Below are 14,909 nucleotides of genomic sequence, written 5' to 3' on the forward strand. Positions count from 1 at the left end.
AGCAGCTGACAACTCCAGTCCTAATTGTTTGTATTCTATACCAGAGCAGCAGCTGATCTGTCGCAATTTATTCGTTCACCTTTTGTTGTTCTGTTGTTTTTTTCGTTTTGGTAAACTTTAGTTTAAAATTTGCCACAAACAGAGTTGAAAATGTCCTCGGCCATTTCACATGAAGAATTTCATCGTATCCAAACACAATTACTGGATCTTCGGACAGCAAATTATACTCTAATGGAAGAATCAAATCGATACAAGAATGGTTTGTCAGCGTTCTTTATTGCCATTTTTGTTCATCGTCTACATTCTATACTCCCATTATTTTTCAGAGGCAAAAAACACTGTTTTGAAACTTGATAGTTTGGAGAAAGACTACCAAAAAGCCCAGCGTGCTCTGGAAAAGAGTAGAAAAGCAAAAGATGTTGAAATGTTGTTTGCAGAAAATGATGCTTTGCAGAACAAGCTCATTTCTCAGGAGGAACAGTTCAGAGAGCAAAACCAGGCACTACTTCAAGAACTTGCAAATGTAAGTAAAAATCTATGTTTTACTGGATGGAATTTGTTTTCAAAACTTGATTTTTTAAACAGCTTGTTGCAGCCAATGAAAAACTTGAAGCACTTGTGAAATCCCAGCAGGGTGGACGTGAACTCTCTGATTCATATAGCCAATGTGATTTATCTAGAGAGCTTTATGAGAAGCTCCTATCTGAAGAAAAACAGCGCTTCGAGCTGCTTAATGAACAGTTCTGTGTGAAAGTCAATCAAATGACAGACCTGACTGCCACCTTGAATGAAATGAGGGCAAGTTTTGATGCACAAGTAATGTGTTTAAAGAAAGAAATATCACTTTTGCAAGTATGGTCACACAATGAATACTGTAGTTAAGAAATGAAAATCAAAGATGTCCTCATTTACAGATAGAAGCCGAGAAAGTTGGACCGTTGACGGAACAGTTGGAAAATAGTAGCATAGAAAAAAATACCCTATGTAACGAAATTAATCAACTTAAGGATCACGTTGATCATTTAAAACATTCCTGCCAACAAGAAATATCTCAGTTACATGAAGCACATCGCATAGAAATGGATACCCAAAGTAAGTTCGTATTCTTGAATCATCGATGGGCATTATTTATTTTTTCAAATCACGTCGCAGAAACCCTTCACGCAGAAGAAGTGAAGCAATATGAAATTCAGGTTGAACTGGCAGCCGCCCAGAGAGCGGAATTTGAAGATGAAGCCGCTCGAGCCCGCCAGGAAGCTCAGGATGCCCAAGAGGATGTTCGTATTGCTGAACGACGAATTTTGTCTGTCACGGCCGATTTAAGAAGGCAGTTGCGAGGAGAGCGCCGAAGAGCTGATAAACTTCAAGAGCGCCTTCGTGACGTTGTAAGTGATGCTTCCACTTCGCTGCCTAAAGCTGACGTGTCGATCGATCATGACAACTGCTCAGTTTCCTCTTGGAGCTTGATGAGCGGACAAAACGATGGAAATGCCCCAGCCACGCCGTCCTCTCCCTTCCCACCAACGGTAAAATGAATGCAAATGAATCCTTTTTATGTCCGTCTTTTAAATCCATGTGACGCTTGCCAGGATTCACCTAGTAGTGGCTCAGAGAAGAATGGTTCCCGGTCAGAAGGAGAGCAAGCCCCAGACTTAGCCAGTGAAAATGCCCGATTGGTTAACCGATTGGCGACGATGCAACAGGAAAAATGGAGATTGGAAGAACGAGTTCTCCATTTGGAAGAGACCAATGCCGCCATGGCTGATGAAATGGTCAAGCGAGGCAAATTAATTCAACATTATTGTATGGAAGGTCGCTCTAGTCCAGCGAAACCAGGTAATCTCTTGCTAGTCTGTTGTATCAGTGTAAATCTTCCATTTCAAATTATTGCTTTAGAGAGTTCCGGCTCAATTTCGTTCAGTCCTGGTAGTGAGAAACTCAGCGTACGTAGAATGGTCAGCCTCATCCGGCAGATCGGTGGGGATGCTGAAGGAGAAACAGATGGCCAACAACGTCGGCTAAGGCGTATGCTCGAAGAGACCTTGACGAAGAACATGCACCTTCAGGTATTATGATTAATAAAATTGTTTTTCTTCCTGGGAGTACTATACAAGATTTGGATTACAGGAGGATATTGAACGACTTTCTCAGGAAATTGTCCGTCTTAGCCAGATCGTTGGGTCGAACAATACTTCTCCAGTCGTCCACCGTTTGCCTTCTAACCACATTGAAGCTGCTGTTATGAATTCGGCTTGACTAAATACCTTGGTCACCAGAGATCTGACTGAAACTCGTGTTTCTGAAAAACAATTTCTTTTACAAAATTTTTGTATTATTGCGAAAAATGCGGTTTAACAACGATGTTCGACATCAAGCGGCGCAGGAAATTGTGGTTCGTTATATAATTTCAAAAGTGGGATTCATAAAAAAAAAAATTAAACAGGCATCCCATATCTTCCTTGTCTAAGAATATCAATTATTACAACATCTCGGAAGCTTAAAGTGGGGTGTAAGTTTGTGTGCAATCCAAGACAAAAAAATTATGTACAGCAGATGTTGAATGTTTAAACAAAAGAAAGCTACAATAAACAAATCCTACATACAAGGCTTTACAAAAACAATGCTTGATTAATACCTTTTCTTTGAAATCGAAGGATATGTACAATATCTTTGGTAGTTTTCGTCGCTTTCGTTAACAGCGTCATGATGGAGATGGCAAATCAGCTTTAGCAGCCATTTGTAGGAACTGGACCCACCTGATTAGAATTAATTTAGTTTCATTGCACATAACTAACTTCAAACGTAGACTTACTTTTCAGCTTCTTGTCGAGTCGACGACTGGAACTGATAGCTCTTGTGGACATGAGCCATTTTAAAAGATCTGTCACGTTCTGAAATCATCCCTCCCCCGTCGCCGTTAGGTGTTGCCAGTTTGCTAGCCTGATCAATAACGGTTTGCAGGGGACTAGGACTGGTACCGTCGGCCAGCAAACTACTGGAACCGCTAACAAGAGTAACTGCGAAGCCGGGAACTGGGGTCGCGGTCATTGACCGCCTTTCGCCTTGATGACTTCGATATGAGTATAGCACAAAATCCGAACGCAGGGCGAACCAGCGCCGCTGCCACGTTTTGCCACGAGTCTTGAGACTGAGGTACCCACTCAGCACGGAAGGCGTCTCCACATCGACCTGTAATGGAAATTGCGGATATTTAGAATTTAAGTATTCAACAACTAATAACAAAAGACAATGTACCTCTAGGAGACTTGACCGTAGACTGGGAGGTGAAGGAGCCAACTCGGGTGTAGTAGCAGGTGAAACATTGGCCGACTCTCGACGTCCAGGCGAAATCAAGACTTCATGACAGGGGTCACAAACTCTCCAAGATTTGGTGCCATCATACGGTAGAGGAAGTTTATGATTAGAACAACGATTGCAGGCCACCTTCAAAATTCAAACAAATGCAATTAACTGAATAAAAAACTTTGTTTTCTAATCAAATTACCCTTCCGCAAGAGTAGCAATGATGTCTGCGTTTCATAACGGAAAACTGTCCCTGACAATGGAAACATCTTGTAACGGAATCCATACGAACTAACGTCGGGGCTGCCTTGCCCAACTGTAAATCACTATTATCCGTGTCTAGGCAGGGTGGTCTGACTTGTTGTGACTGCATTGGTGAGATCCGCAGTGAAGATTTACGACGTGTCAACTCCGTCATGGTAGCAAAAAGGGCGTCGATCCACGCTTCCTTCTCCTCTTGAGTGCCAGTATACAGTTCCACTGTTTTGGCTCCTTCACGCAGGTAGAAAGTGTTTGCCGTCTCCAAATTGTCCCCTTCCAACACTTCCACATTGGAGACGGTGAAGCGGGCACGTACGCGGTATGGCGGTAGTCCAGCACCCCCAATGACCCGATTAGGGATGAGTCGTGGCGAGCAGAGCAACAACAAATCGGTAAACTAAACATCAATGGGTGTAAAAAAGAACATGAAATTTTTATGCTGCTACCAACACACAAAAATATATATCTATGGGAAATAAAAAAAGAAACGTACGAGAAAGAGATAGCGTTCTTGGTGGTCGCCACTTCTAGCTGAAATTTTGACGATTTTGCCCTCTTTCACCAGTTCGCGGGTGGGCGAGACGAGATCGACGGCGCCGCCTAAACTCTCCTGGATCTCCAGCAGCTGTTTAAACTGGTCAATCTTCTTCATCGCTTCGTTGGCATGATTGGCCGCTGTCGAGACCAAATGAAGCGCTTCTGCATCAACAATATGGTTTTTGGGAGGGGGAGTGTCACATCGTTAATCCCAGAATGTGTTTTGTCTTTTTATTACTCTCGGTTTCCGCTCGATCAGCTGAATTTTCAGGCAGCCTCCTTAGATAATCACGTAATAACATTTCGTATCGTGGAACTCGTTGGATTGGTGTCAACATATGATGCTGTAGACTCAAATGGCCGCACTGGGGCAGTTGCTGCGTGAATACCGTTTCTATTAGTTTTCTTTCGAATGATATATTTTTAGCGTATTACCTGAATTTCATCAACGATGGCGAGAAAACGTGGCGATTTTAAGCTCATGCTGCTAATGAGATTCGTTGCGTGGTCAAAATTGCGAACGTATTCTGCATACATTTTGAGAAATGGAGCAAAACTCGTCATGATGTCACCGATACGTCGTTCTTGTTGCTCCTGATCTTCCCAATCTCTAAGACGTTCTTCCAGTCGTGGTAAGAAAAAGTCATGGTGCAATTTAAACAATGATTTGATGTTGGAAAACATTTGCGGAATTAAATCCTGGGCAAACATTCCATGCGCCCTGTTTTCCTGGTCAATCCGGAACTGGAACACCTTGACACGTACACACACATTATTAAGATTTTTAATTGATTCGTTACGGAAGATAATTAAATACCTGATCAAGCAAGTGTAAAACGTCAACATAAGTCCGTTCAGTTTGTAAAAGCTCTAGGGCGACGCGATGCGCCCTATCCCGACGTGGATCTCCTTCTACGACTAGGATACTAGCCCTCGTGTCGTTAAATGATCCTTCATCAGACTGATGTCTGGAAGATTCTTCAGGGTGGGAATCATCCGCTTGCTGTTCTTCCGTTGTGGTATCGTGCACGACACTATTGCGTGCACTGATGCTATCGATGTACAAGATGCTCTGCGACGGGCTGAGAGTCGATTCACCGAAAGCGGCGGCCGAAACACGCGGGCTGACGCCATCGATTCCACTATCTGCATCCGAGGCTGTCGATGATGTTGTCGTGGCTTGTGATGAAGACAATCCAGAGGAAGAAGAGAGTCTAGCAGCCGACACTCGATGATTTCCAGGCGAGTGAGTCCGTCTATTGGCTGTCGGCTCTTCCTTGCTGGTTTCCTCATCTTCGTCTTCGCTTTCCGTCTCCGAAACGGCCTCGTAGAGCCCGTCGGATGGATAATTGGCCTCGGTCGTCTCTTCCGTCCTGATCCTGTCAAAAACAATTTCCAGAATGTTAATATCGCACATAAAAACTAATTTTTTTTCTATTTGATAACAGACAATACGCAGTTGAATATGGTAAGTTCCGGAATTCCGCTGGCGTCGTCTGCAACCATATATTACAAGTAGAGAAAGGAAAGAAAAAGTAGGGGAGCGGAGGGGAGATAACACCTTGAGCTTTTTTACTCTCTTCTTTTGCTTGTCTCTCTCTTTCACACCCCTTAAAGACTAGAAGTGTGGGCACCGGAGATGCTGGAGTATTTCTGGAACACCCGTTGCTCTGACCAAAGAATGGCAAGACAAAAAAGAGAGGAAAATAAAGTGTCAACCTAACGACATGCAGTTGGAAACTATGTGTTTCTTTTTCTAGATTAGAACGAAGCGCTCGATTCGTTACGTGAAACCTTCGTATACAAAAATTCCCAAAGCTTTCTTTTTCATTTTTTTTTTTTTTTTGTCTTGGCAAAGGCAGAGGATTAGCTGAATGAATGGTGAATCTACAGCTCAACACGATATTATAAAAATAACAGTCTTCCATGGCGGTTCACGCACCTCTGCTTCGACACATCGATCCGATGAGTGATGGTGTTGTAGGGGGGAGAGCGTTCCTTAATTGACTTACCATTACCACGGCATATTGCTTTTGTCTGTTGTAACTACACACACACACAAAAATACGCCGGTCAATATAGGTGTGCACAGCGGGTTCTCTCCCTTTTCGGCCAAGGGGTGAGGGTCGAAACTGAAAGAATGTACAAAAAATTCCTGTCTGGGCTGATCAACCACCAAACATTACAAGCTGGAGAGAGCCTTTGATTTTTTTTTTCAGGGTACGCTTGTGTTGCACGAAGAGAGAGAGAGAGAGAAATGGAGGATGAGAAAAATCGATTTCGCTTCAAACTCACATGCGACGAATAAAGATGCGCTGAGAGTGCGTCGAGAGGCAGGTTAACCATGGCCACCATCCGGTATTAGTCCATTTGACAGAACCCGTCATCATATTTGAACAAATTTACACATTCCCAAAGACAAAACTTAACGATTGGCACGCACCATATATTTCTTTGAATATAAAACCGAGTGGGAATTTTTTTTTTTAGGGATAGCTGTGAACAAGGGAGAACGGTGTTGAATAGCTACCGCTCGGCTGGGAGGCTGGAACAGCAACTGACGGAGGGGTATTAGTAGTAGGGGCTTGGATGGAATCGACGGCGTCGGTGTAGGGGGATAGAATTGAGAAGAGAGAAAGCTTGATGAAAAGAAGAGCAAAGAAGAACATGTATAGTAGTATATATAAGGAGGGTTAGGGTAGAAAGGGGGGGGGGATTTGGTTAAAAGAAACGGAAATAGCTAAGAGAGAAAGAGGGAGGTCTTTCCAAGAAGAAAATACATAAAAAAGAAGAACAAGACGGAGGGGGAAGCGTCCCATTGACAGATTCCTTCCTTGCTCTTTGGAGAATCCAGCCTTCCCTCTCTCAATAGAAACATCACGTGACTTTCCACCCTCCTCCGCAATAAATGTACGTATAAAATCGAATAAAAGAACGATTGGCTAGGAGGGGAATACGCACTTACCTTTGCCAGAGTATTTTATTGCCTTTTTTTTAGCTCGATGGCGGCGCACTTTCAATTTTCTTTTTATTACAATGTTGATTTGTTTTTGAAAAAAGTACTATTGGACATATGGTATCATCAACCACTATGGCCGGCTGTACTATCCCATTGAAAACTAACGACAAAGGACAACAAAAGAAACACCTTTCCGTGTTAGATGCACCGCTACTTCTTTGGCCCTTTTTGCAGAAGCGGCTCAGTCGGTCAAAGACCCCGATATCGATCCCCCTCCCCCAAAAAAAAAGAAATGTAGTGTAGGTATATATAGATCACCCTATCCTAAAGTAGAAGAGGTAATGTGTTTTCTTTTTTAATCCTTTCTTTTTTGTTGAAAAATTCTTTAGCCGCATTCCAAAGAAATTCATTTTTTTTTTTGTCTAAAAATCGTAAAGCGGATGATGGAATTTCGCTACGATAACGGTGGGGAGGGAGAAAAACACTTCACCAGGACTTTATGTGTGAAAGACCGCAGATGTGCGGAACAAAAAAAAAATAAGACTTTACCTGTATTGATTGACGGAAGTGGATTGAATGACGACGCTCTTGGATGATCGATAATGGACGCGTGCGGCGCCTTCTAACGGGAAGCGGAGAAAAAGCGAGTGTGATTTCAGTCGTTCCAGCTCGTCGTTGAAAACCTGGCTGGCCGTCTCGTTCACAGCCGGAAGGAGAGGCGGCCAAACCGGTGGCTCCGTCGTCCAAAACAGTTCCGTCTTGGGTCTGAGTCGAATTGCTGGCGGTCGAAACATGGCCGGCGGCTCAAGTATCGTCTCTGTCGTATCGCCACCGGAAACGACCACCGACAGACTCTCGCTGATGCTGCTCGACGTTATTTTGCAGCTGTCTGCCAGATGATCTTGAAAATCCTTGGGTGGAGTAATGACCGTCGACTCTTCTTCTTCTTCCCGAACTGAGATTGGATCACCACTGTCCAAACTGCGACAGTTGAGATGGTGGTGGCGAAGCTGTTGGCGCTCCATTTTGACGTCACGGGACGTCTTCGGCGCAATCACATGGCTCTCCGGTTGACACACAGAGGTCAAGAGCGATGGCTGACGCAAAATGGCGCAGCTACGACGTACGAAACGTTTTTGCTTTAAAGACCAGCAGCCCTGTCCCCCGTAATTCACTCTCCTCCAATTGACTCCATCGCCGCAAATGTCCGGTACACACGGCGACGCCTACAACGATACCAGGAAAAATAAATTAACGATACTAGTGCCATCGTGCGTGAAAATTTGCGACACAATTCACAAAAAAAAAAAAGCGAGACATTCACATCAATAAAATGTTAAATCAATAAATGCAATGTTATGGTCCGATCAAAAAGGCCTTTTTAGCATTCCCAGTCAACAAGCAGATCACAGACGGCCCATTTTCTCAAGTCTAACCGTCTGGCATGTTGAGATTTCATCGTATTTGACGAATCGAAGTAGGCGAACAGGTTGATCTACATCTTCCATGTGTCAATTCAACAACCTTATAAAACAAAAGAAAGAAAACTAAAAAAGAAACGAAAAATCGTTATAAAGGTACAAAGGCTGCGCGCGTGTCTTTACATCAGGTGAGGCTGACAGTCTCACCCCCCTCCCCCACTCCACATAAAACGAAAAATCAGACATCCCTCCGTTTTGCCAGATCGATAAAGGCTCACGGCCCTATGTGATCTTTATCTTGTAACCTCAAGGTCTATTGGATTCGAACGCAGACTGTGCCAAAACTATTATCCTTTTAATCATGGTATATAACACTTGGGCAATTCAAACGGCTGCTGGACTGTTGCCCATCATCAATAAATGAAATGGAACACTTTTCTTGCGGCTGTTGAATGAATAACTGAAGCCTTAATGGCTAATACGAATTACATCTTTTCTGGCGGCACACACAGACGGCGCTCCTAACTTAATAATCCAACAACCGGCTTCTCTTCAAAGGGGTTGCCATGGCAATGAACACGGAATTCGTGGAATGGAAGACAAATGCACCCTTTACTGGCTGCGGTACAAAACAGATGATAAGAACGCGCTGATCGCTGTTTATTGTCAACTTGACACGAACAGCTTGCTGGCTAATTTGGGTACAAGCGTTTAGACTTTAAACCGCCGAAAGATGGAAGGGGAACGTAATTGATGTCAATCCGCAATAAAACGCCAAACGACTTACTTATTGGCACACCAAGACTTTTTCTGGGTATTCCAGTCAAACCTCGCCACAATCCACACGTTATCTGAACGCCGACTGGAGCACTAGGGTGGGTGGATGTCCGGAAATCGATAAGGAACTCGAATCGTAGTCACGGCGGCGTTGCGGCCCAGCGTTACACTGAAGGGCGTTGTTTGTTTGAGTCTGAATGGAACACCAGGACACACTGTCGCATAGGTAAAATCTCGGAAGGAAATGGTTTCCAAGTCAACCGGTTTCACAATTTCCAAGAAATTTAATCGACCCGGGATGAGCTGGGCGGTTTCGCAACGTGGGAAAGCTCACCCGCGTCACGATGTTCCTTTTGCTATTTTTGACGCAAGCCAGCAATAATAACCGGCCAGGACGGCGGAACCGGACTCTCTGCTGGAACGAGAGCGACAACTATGACGGGAGAGAAAAAAAAAAGGAGGGGAAGGGGACGGAATCAAGCGCGCAGGAACCAGCGGGACTAAACGCGAAGAGGGAAAAAAGGCGGAGATTTTGTTCACGTAACCCAAACCCGAGACCACCCACTAACCCGGTAAACATCGAGGGATTTTACTTGTAATCAACAACTTGGTGCAATGTCGTGTGATTTTTTCATATCTCAACTAACGACTTTGATCTTGGCAATGCGATAATAAATTTTAACGGTTCAACTACAATGATTCAAAAATCTACCTGTGTTCTATGTTGCCGAGTGGCGTAAATGATTGTGAATCTGCAGTCAACTTGAAGGTAGATGTCCTGTTATTTAAAAAAAAAAAATTTATATTTACAGTAGAAATAGAGAAACACAAATATTAGCTTACCTTGGGGTGTGAGTTCCTGTGTCCCGGATATGGCTAAAAGCAATGCGACTTTTAAAACGGATTTGACAAGATGGCGCTGATTGTGTGTAAACAAACCTGGCTGAAAATAGAAGGGCATTGTTCGTTTAAAAATATAATAAACAAAAGTTTTTTAAAACCTAGTTTTCACTTGCTGTCATTATCTTTTTTATGAGGCAAGGATGGCGGACAAATTCATTTCTTTTAGTGTAGACAATCTCTTTCACTGAGCTTTACATTAAGCTTTAACATAGTGATACTAAAATACCAATACAGAGAATAATAAAAACGTGGAGATTAAGTGGGACAAAAGTGAAAATATAGTTGGCACTTTGTGGCACTGGCAAATAAAAAAACAATTATCTGTAAAAACTTCCGTAATCGGAACATTCAATACCACTGTTTGGCACCGCCGGAGCAACAGCAGACACTGAAAAATGGTGCCTTGGCGGGCTTGGGTATCTCGAAATTTGAAAATTTCACTTGGTTACAGCTCAAACTACGTTTTACTCCGACAATGAATCAAATAATTTTACTAGAGGTGAGAAACAGAGTAAATTCTTTCTCGGGACATCGCCAGGCAACGATATTTTAAGCTTAAAAAGGCTTAGATTAGGTGTTTGTTTGAAAACAATGGGAACTTGATGTCTATGCAAACATACCTGCCCATAGTAAAGCATAATCATTTGTCATATTGCACTTTGATTTTCAAAATGGATAGTCAATCCCAGTTACGAAGGGAAATTTCTGGCACTAATGAGATTTCTCCAAGTGGCAATTGTTAGATTTTCAGTAACCCTTAGAAGAAACAAAAAATGAATCTATACTTATAAAGATAGAAACGACTGCTACCCTAGTTAAAACATGGAATGCTTAATACACGTTTACATTACATTCTACCCCAAATATCGACAAGATTTTCTGACAATAAAAGCCACACACCAACCAGCCAAAAGTCGGATCTCTATTGATTCTAGTCACAACTTTTCAATTTTTTACCTCATGTAGACGAAATCAGCACAGATTTCAATAAAGTTATAACCAAGCAGTATTAGAGATATCTTACCAGATCTCAATTTCATCAGTAGGCAGGTGCAGTTACAGGAATAGAAAGATGTGAACTTATTCGTATTTGATGCGACTGGCGAGTGCTGATCCTAATGGCTGAATGGAAAAAAAAAAGTCATTACCACTGTTGCCATATCCTCGCCCACAGACAACTAGACCTATGTTAACGGGATGACAGCTTGATGCCATTATAAAATCAAGGAATTGAGTCATACATGGCTAAGAAACCAAGCTTATTTTCATAAAAATTTAATATATCATCTTCTTCGGTTGCTGACACGATAGCAAAAGGTTGTCTGACAACAGTAGAAAATAAAAATGGATGGAAATTAAACCCCTCCTATTTCACGACAAAGCATTCCAGACGTCGAACCCTACCCCCAAAATTAAGGTTGCTCAATTTTACACTTCTGACATTTGATACGACTGCATTCGTGTTTAGCGTATTATAACGTGTTTCTTTGGTTCGTTTCTCCTACAACAATAATTGTAAAAGACTTACTGTCTGTTTGTGGGCTCCCCCTTTTTATTTTGCGGAGACAATTTGTATTTAAACGATGAAATGCAAAGCCATGAAACAATCGATTGGAACACTTCAGCTTGATCAGACAGACTTCAACCCGAATTTTAGTTTCTAGGAAAATACAAGTAGAATGGTTACAGTATTTTAAGATTATAACGTGAAATAGCTGTAAAAACATGTTAGTTACAAATTAACGCCATTCCTATTCTATACAACACTGGTGTCACGACTCACCATTTCCATTAGTTAGTTCTAGGTTCCCTGTCAAACAAGGATAACAAACAGAACAAACATACGATTTTCCAGTTGGTCTCTATACTCTCTGAGAATATGATATGAAGTATTTGACTACAACCAACTAAATATAAACTAACCTTGAAGACCTACAAGGACAATCAATTCGTACGCTGTTGGATTGGCGCCGCGCGAGAAGAGACTCCGCTACGAGCTACAGGGGAAGCCAGAAATCTGCTTGCAGAAGACAAAAGTGGTTTTCTGGTCCCGCTTGGACTCGAATCTCTTTATTTCGGCGTTAAGTAGTTTACTTCTTTTTGCTTTTCAATAGTTGCTATTTTGTTATCATCGTTCACGTAAATTTCTTTTGAAAACTGTTGAGCTTAAGGCAACAAGTGTTTATATTTCCATTCCGGCCATTCTGGATATATGTGACCTGACAAATCATGCCAAATCTGGAGTGATAAGCAGATGTCATATTCCGTGATGCGGATACGGATGCCTTTGAATTCAACTAAATGACGCAAAAGGAGTCTTTGTAGCTCTTTTTGTTTCGCTCCCTATACAATTCTGCAAAAAATTCTGTTGACTCATCAATGGATGTTGATCCACCTTTACCACATCCTGTTTTAAAAAGATGCTCTAGTGCCCCCATGATCAGTGAATGTGACACAGAGGCTGGTGCTGTAGCCACCTCCTCAGCTACAGCTTCACTAGCCAGTGCAGCCCCTTCACATTCAAGGTTTGTAATATTTTAATATTATTTATTCATTAAAATTAACAAAAAATCATTGACTTTCCACCAGAACATCACCTACATTTATTTTGTGTTCCACATTTGAACCACGGACCAGAAGATTTAGTGCAAGTTTTAGTCCATTGCATTCCCCTGGGGGTGAATATACTTTTTTTTTGTAATGAAGAAATTTCACTAAACATATTTTTACATGTAAGACGCCTGGGAGCCCAAGAGTCCCTCCCTCCAGAGTTAGCCAATTAAAGAAAGAAGAAGCTTGTGATGCTGTAGGTCGAGAGGTTGCCAGTGAAAAGGAATTCCAATCCACTTTACAAATCTCAGCTTCATGGGAAGATCTATCTCTGGTGAGAACTTTTTATTTATAACCATCTTAACAAAAACATATAATGATGGTAAATTGCAAACTGCAGAGTGATACTGATTCAAAAGAATCTAAAGCTGAGCCTCACCGAAGGCCTTCCTCTGCTTGTACGGAGCCAATACACGTAACTTTACCTAACGGGTTGTCAACCTTCGTCTCGTCTCCTTATCCTTCACCGACCAGGTAAAAAAATCTCAGACCCATGTTAGCAAATTTAAGTGAAAATACAAAAGGATGGATTTTTAGGGTCAGTGGTCGACAGTGTTTTTCTCCATCTATGCAAATTCCTGTACGGAACTCGTCATTCTCGCCGACTCCAAGCCCAAGTCCTACAAGGAAAACGTTTTATACCAGGTAAAACGAAAAAGAGAATTGTTTTTATTGCCTTTCAAAATGGTAACTGTCTATCCTATTTTCTTTTTAATTACCATCACGCAGTCGACGGAGTCTCTCGCCAATAGCTATTCGTGCCAGTTCTTTTGGACCGGTAAAGCGGAAATGTGATTTGGAGGACCGAGGAGATTCAGCTTGGACCCCTAACAAAAAGTATCAACATTTCTCGCCAGCGGCAAATGTTTCTAGCGTTGGAGGTCCTCTTTTAGTCACCCAGTCTTCAAGGTAAAACTAGATTTCTTTTGTTGACCAGCATCTTGAAGATTAATAACTGTTCTGTTTAATAGTGGAGAAAATGGTGAAATCTCTGGGAGAATTCCCATTGTTAGCCGTAGTAGTGTGATCCCTACACCAGATTCGCAATCATCTTCAGCAAGTCCGTCAGATTCAGGTTCTAACCAATCACCTCTTCAGGTATAACAGCAGTCCAGCGATGATGTTTCATGCCTAATGTGCATTAGCACGCACACATTTTAACTTTAAACCAGGTGTGTAAAGTGGTTGATAGCCCAGCTAACAGTCCCGGTGGACGACGTGGTAGCACTGGCGGCGGAGGTGAGAGCAGTGGTAGCCGCTCTCGTGATCGGACGTCGTGTGTCGTCCCTTCACCTTTAGCTGCCACCAACACGATCGAAGATCCTGATGCTGAATACAAAATGAGTTCTACAAGCAAAGAACGGAAAGATTTCTCTAGGCTTTTCGTTCCAATTCCGCCATCACCTGGAGCTATGGATTGCTGTACGGGCGATAGCGAAGAATCTTTAGCCAATAATCATCACGATTTTTCAACCAACAGAATACGCGACCAAGTTTCCAAGGAGCTGGATGCTAGTGGTATTTTTCTTTTCTTTTTACCTATTTATCTGAATGGGAGATTTAAAAGTTTATTTTGCAGGTGCGGATTACGGCCCCATGGATGAAAATATGGAAGAACCTGCCACCGTTTCATCCCAGGAACATTCGATGAGCGTCGACTCTAGTCACTCTCCTATGGATCCTTCCGTTTAATCCGTATTTTCGACAAGAAATCCTGTCAAATCGTCTTTATTTCTCTTCAGACAAAATGCCCCCTTGCCCTGATTCGCCTTCTCTTTACGCTTTTAGTCAACAAACACGGGATATTTTGTAGGGGCATCCGACGCAGTGTCGACGTCCGATGATAACCTGAAAGTAAGAGAAAATTTGTGCCCACGTTGTACGTCGCACAGCCTTGTTTTTTTTTCATACATGAGTTCCAAGTTACGTGTTGCCAACCCCCTGCCTATTCCGTCACTTTCTCCTTTACATATGTTACCTGACATATGGAATGATCAAGTGACCGATTTGTTTTCTATCTTCTTATTTCTTTCACTTTGTTGCAGAATAGTAAGCCGTTTGTTCCGTGACTTTTTTACTCTTCGAGTGGTTTTCGCTCGTTGCCATGACACCTTAGAAACAGAAAAGAAAAGTATAGT

At 42.4% G+C, this 14,909-nt stretch overlaps 3 protein-coding genes across 3 annotated transcripts; 2 read left to right on the forward strand and 1 right to left on the reverse strand.

Annotated features, from left to right (window-relative positions):
- The first annotated feature begins 26 nt into the window (after positions 1-26).
- On the forward strand, positions 27-2,621 carry LOC130691452 (GRIP1-associated protein 1-like). The gene is made up of 8 exons (XM_057514403.2): positions 27-259; positions 327-523; positions 586-852; positions 915-1,092; positions 1,153-1,526; positions 1,590-1,836; positions 1,897-2,066; positions 2,128-2,621. The coding sequence occupies exons 1-8, from the start codon at positions 151-153 to the stop codon at positions 2,254-2,256; spliced, it is 1,671 nt and encodes a 556-aa protein (XP_057370386.1). The 5' UTR covers positions 27-150; the 3' UTR covers positions 2,257-2,621.
- Positions 2,311-10,219, reverse strand: LOC130691050 (FYVE, RhoGEF and PH domain-containing protein 3-like). The gene is given in 13 exon segments (XM_059497183.1): positions 2,311-2,756; positions 2,813-3,189; positions 3,256-3,444; positions 3,506-3,961; positions 4,058-4,263; positions 4,340-4,478; positions 4,537-4,854; positions 4,919-5,480; positions 7,610-8,286; positions 8,497-8,584; positions 9,971-10,036; positions 10,102-10,117; positions 10,198-10,219. Coding segments are annotated over 13 exon segments (3,171 nt in total). The 3' UTR covers positions 2,311-2,701.
- A 1,995-nt stretch (positions 10,220-12,214) lies between these two features.
- Positions 12,215-14,654, forward strand: LOC130691456 (uncharacterized). The gene is given in 8 exon segments (XM_057514408.2): positions 12,215-12,686; positions 12,751-13,045; positions 13,112-13,245; positions 13,309-13,416; positions 13,501-13,680; positions 13,743-13,869; positions 13,944-14,289; positions 14,351-14,654. Coding segments are annotated over 8 exon segments (1,449 nt in total). The 5' UTR covers positions 12,215-12,540; the 3' UTR covers positions 14,464-14,654.
- The last annotated feature ends 255 nt before the right edge of the window (positions 14,655-14,909 follow it).

Source organism: Daphnia carinata, chromosome 1, assembly GCF_022539665.2.
Source record: "Daphnia carinata strain CSIRO-1 chromosome 1, CSIRO_AGI_Dcar_HiC_V3, whole genome shotgun sequence".
Classification (NCBI taxonomy): Eukaryota; Metazoa; Arthropoda; class Branchiopoda; order Diplostraca; family Daphniidae; genus Daphnia; species Daphnia carinata.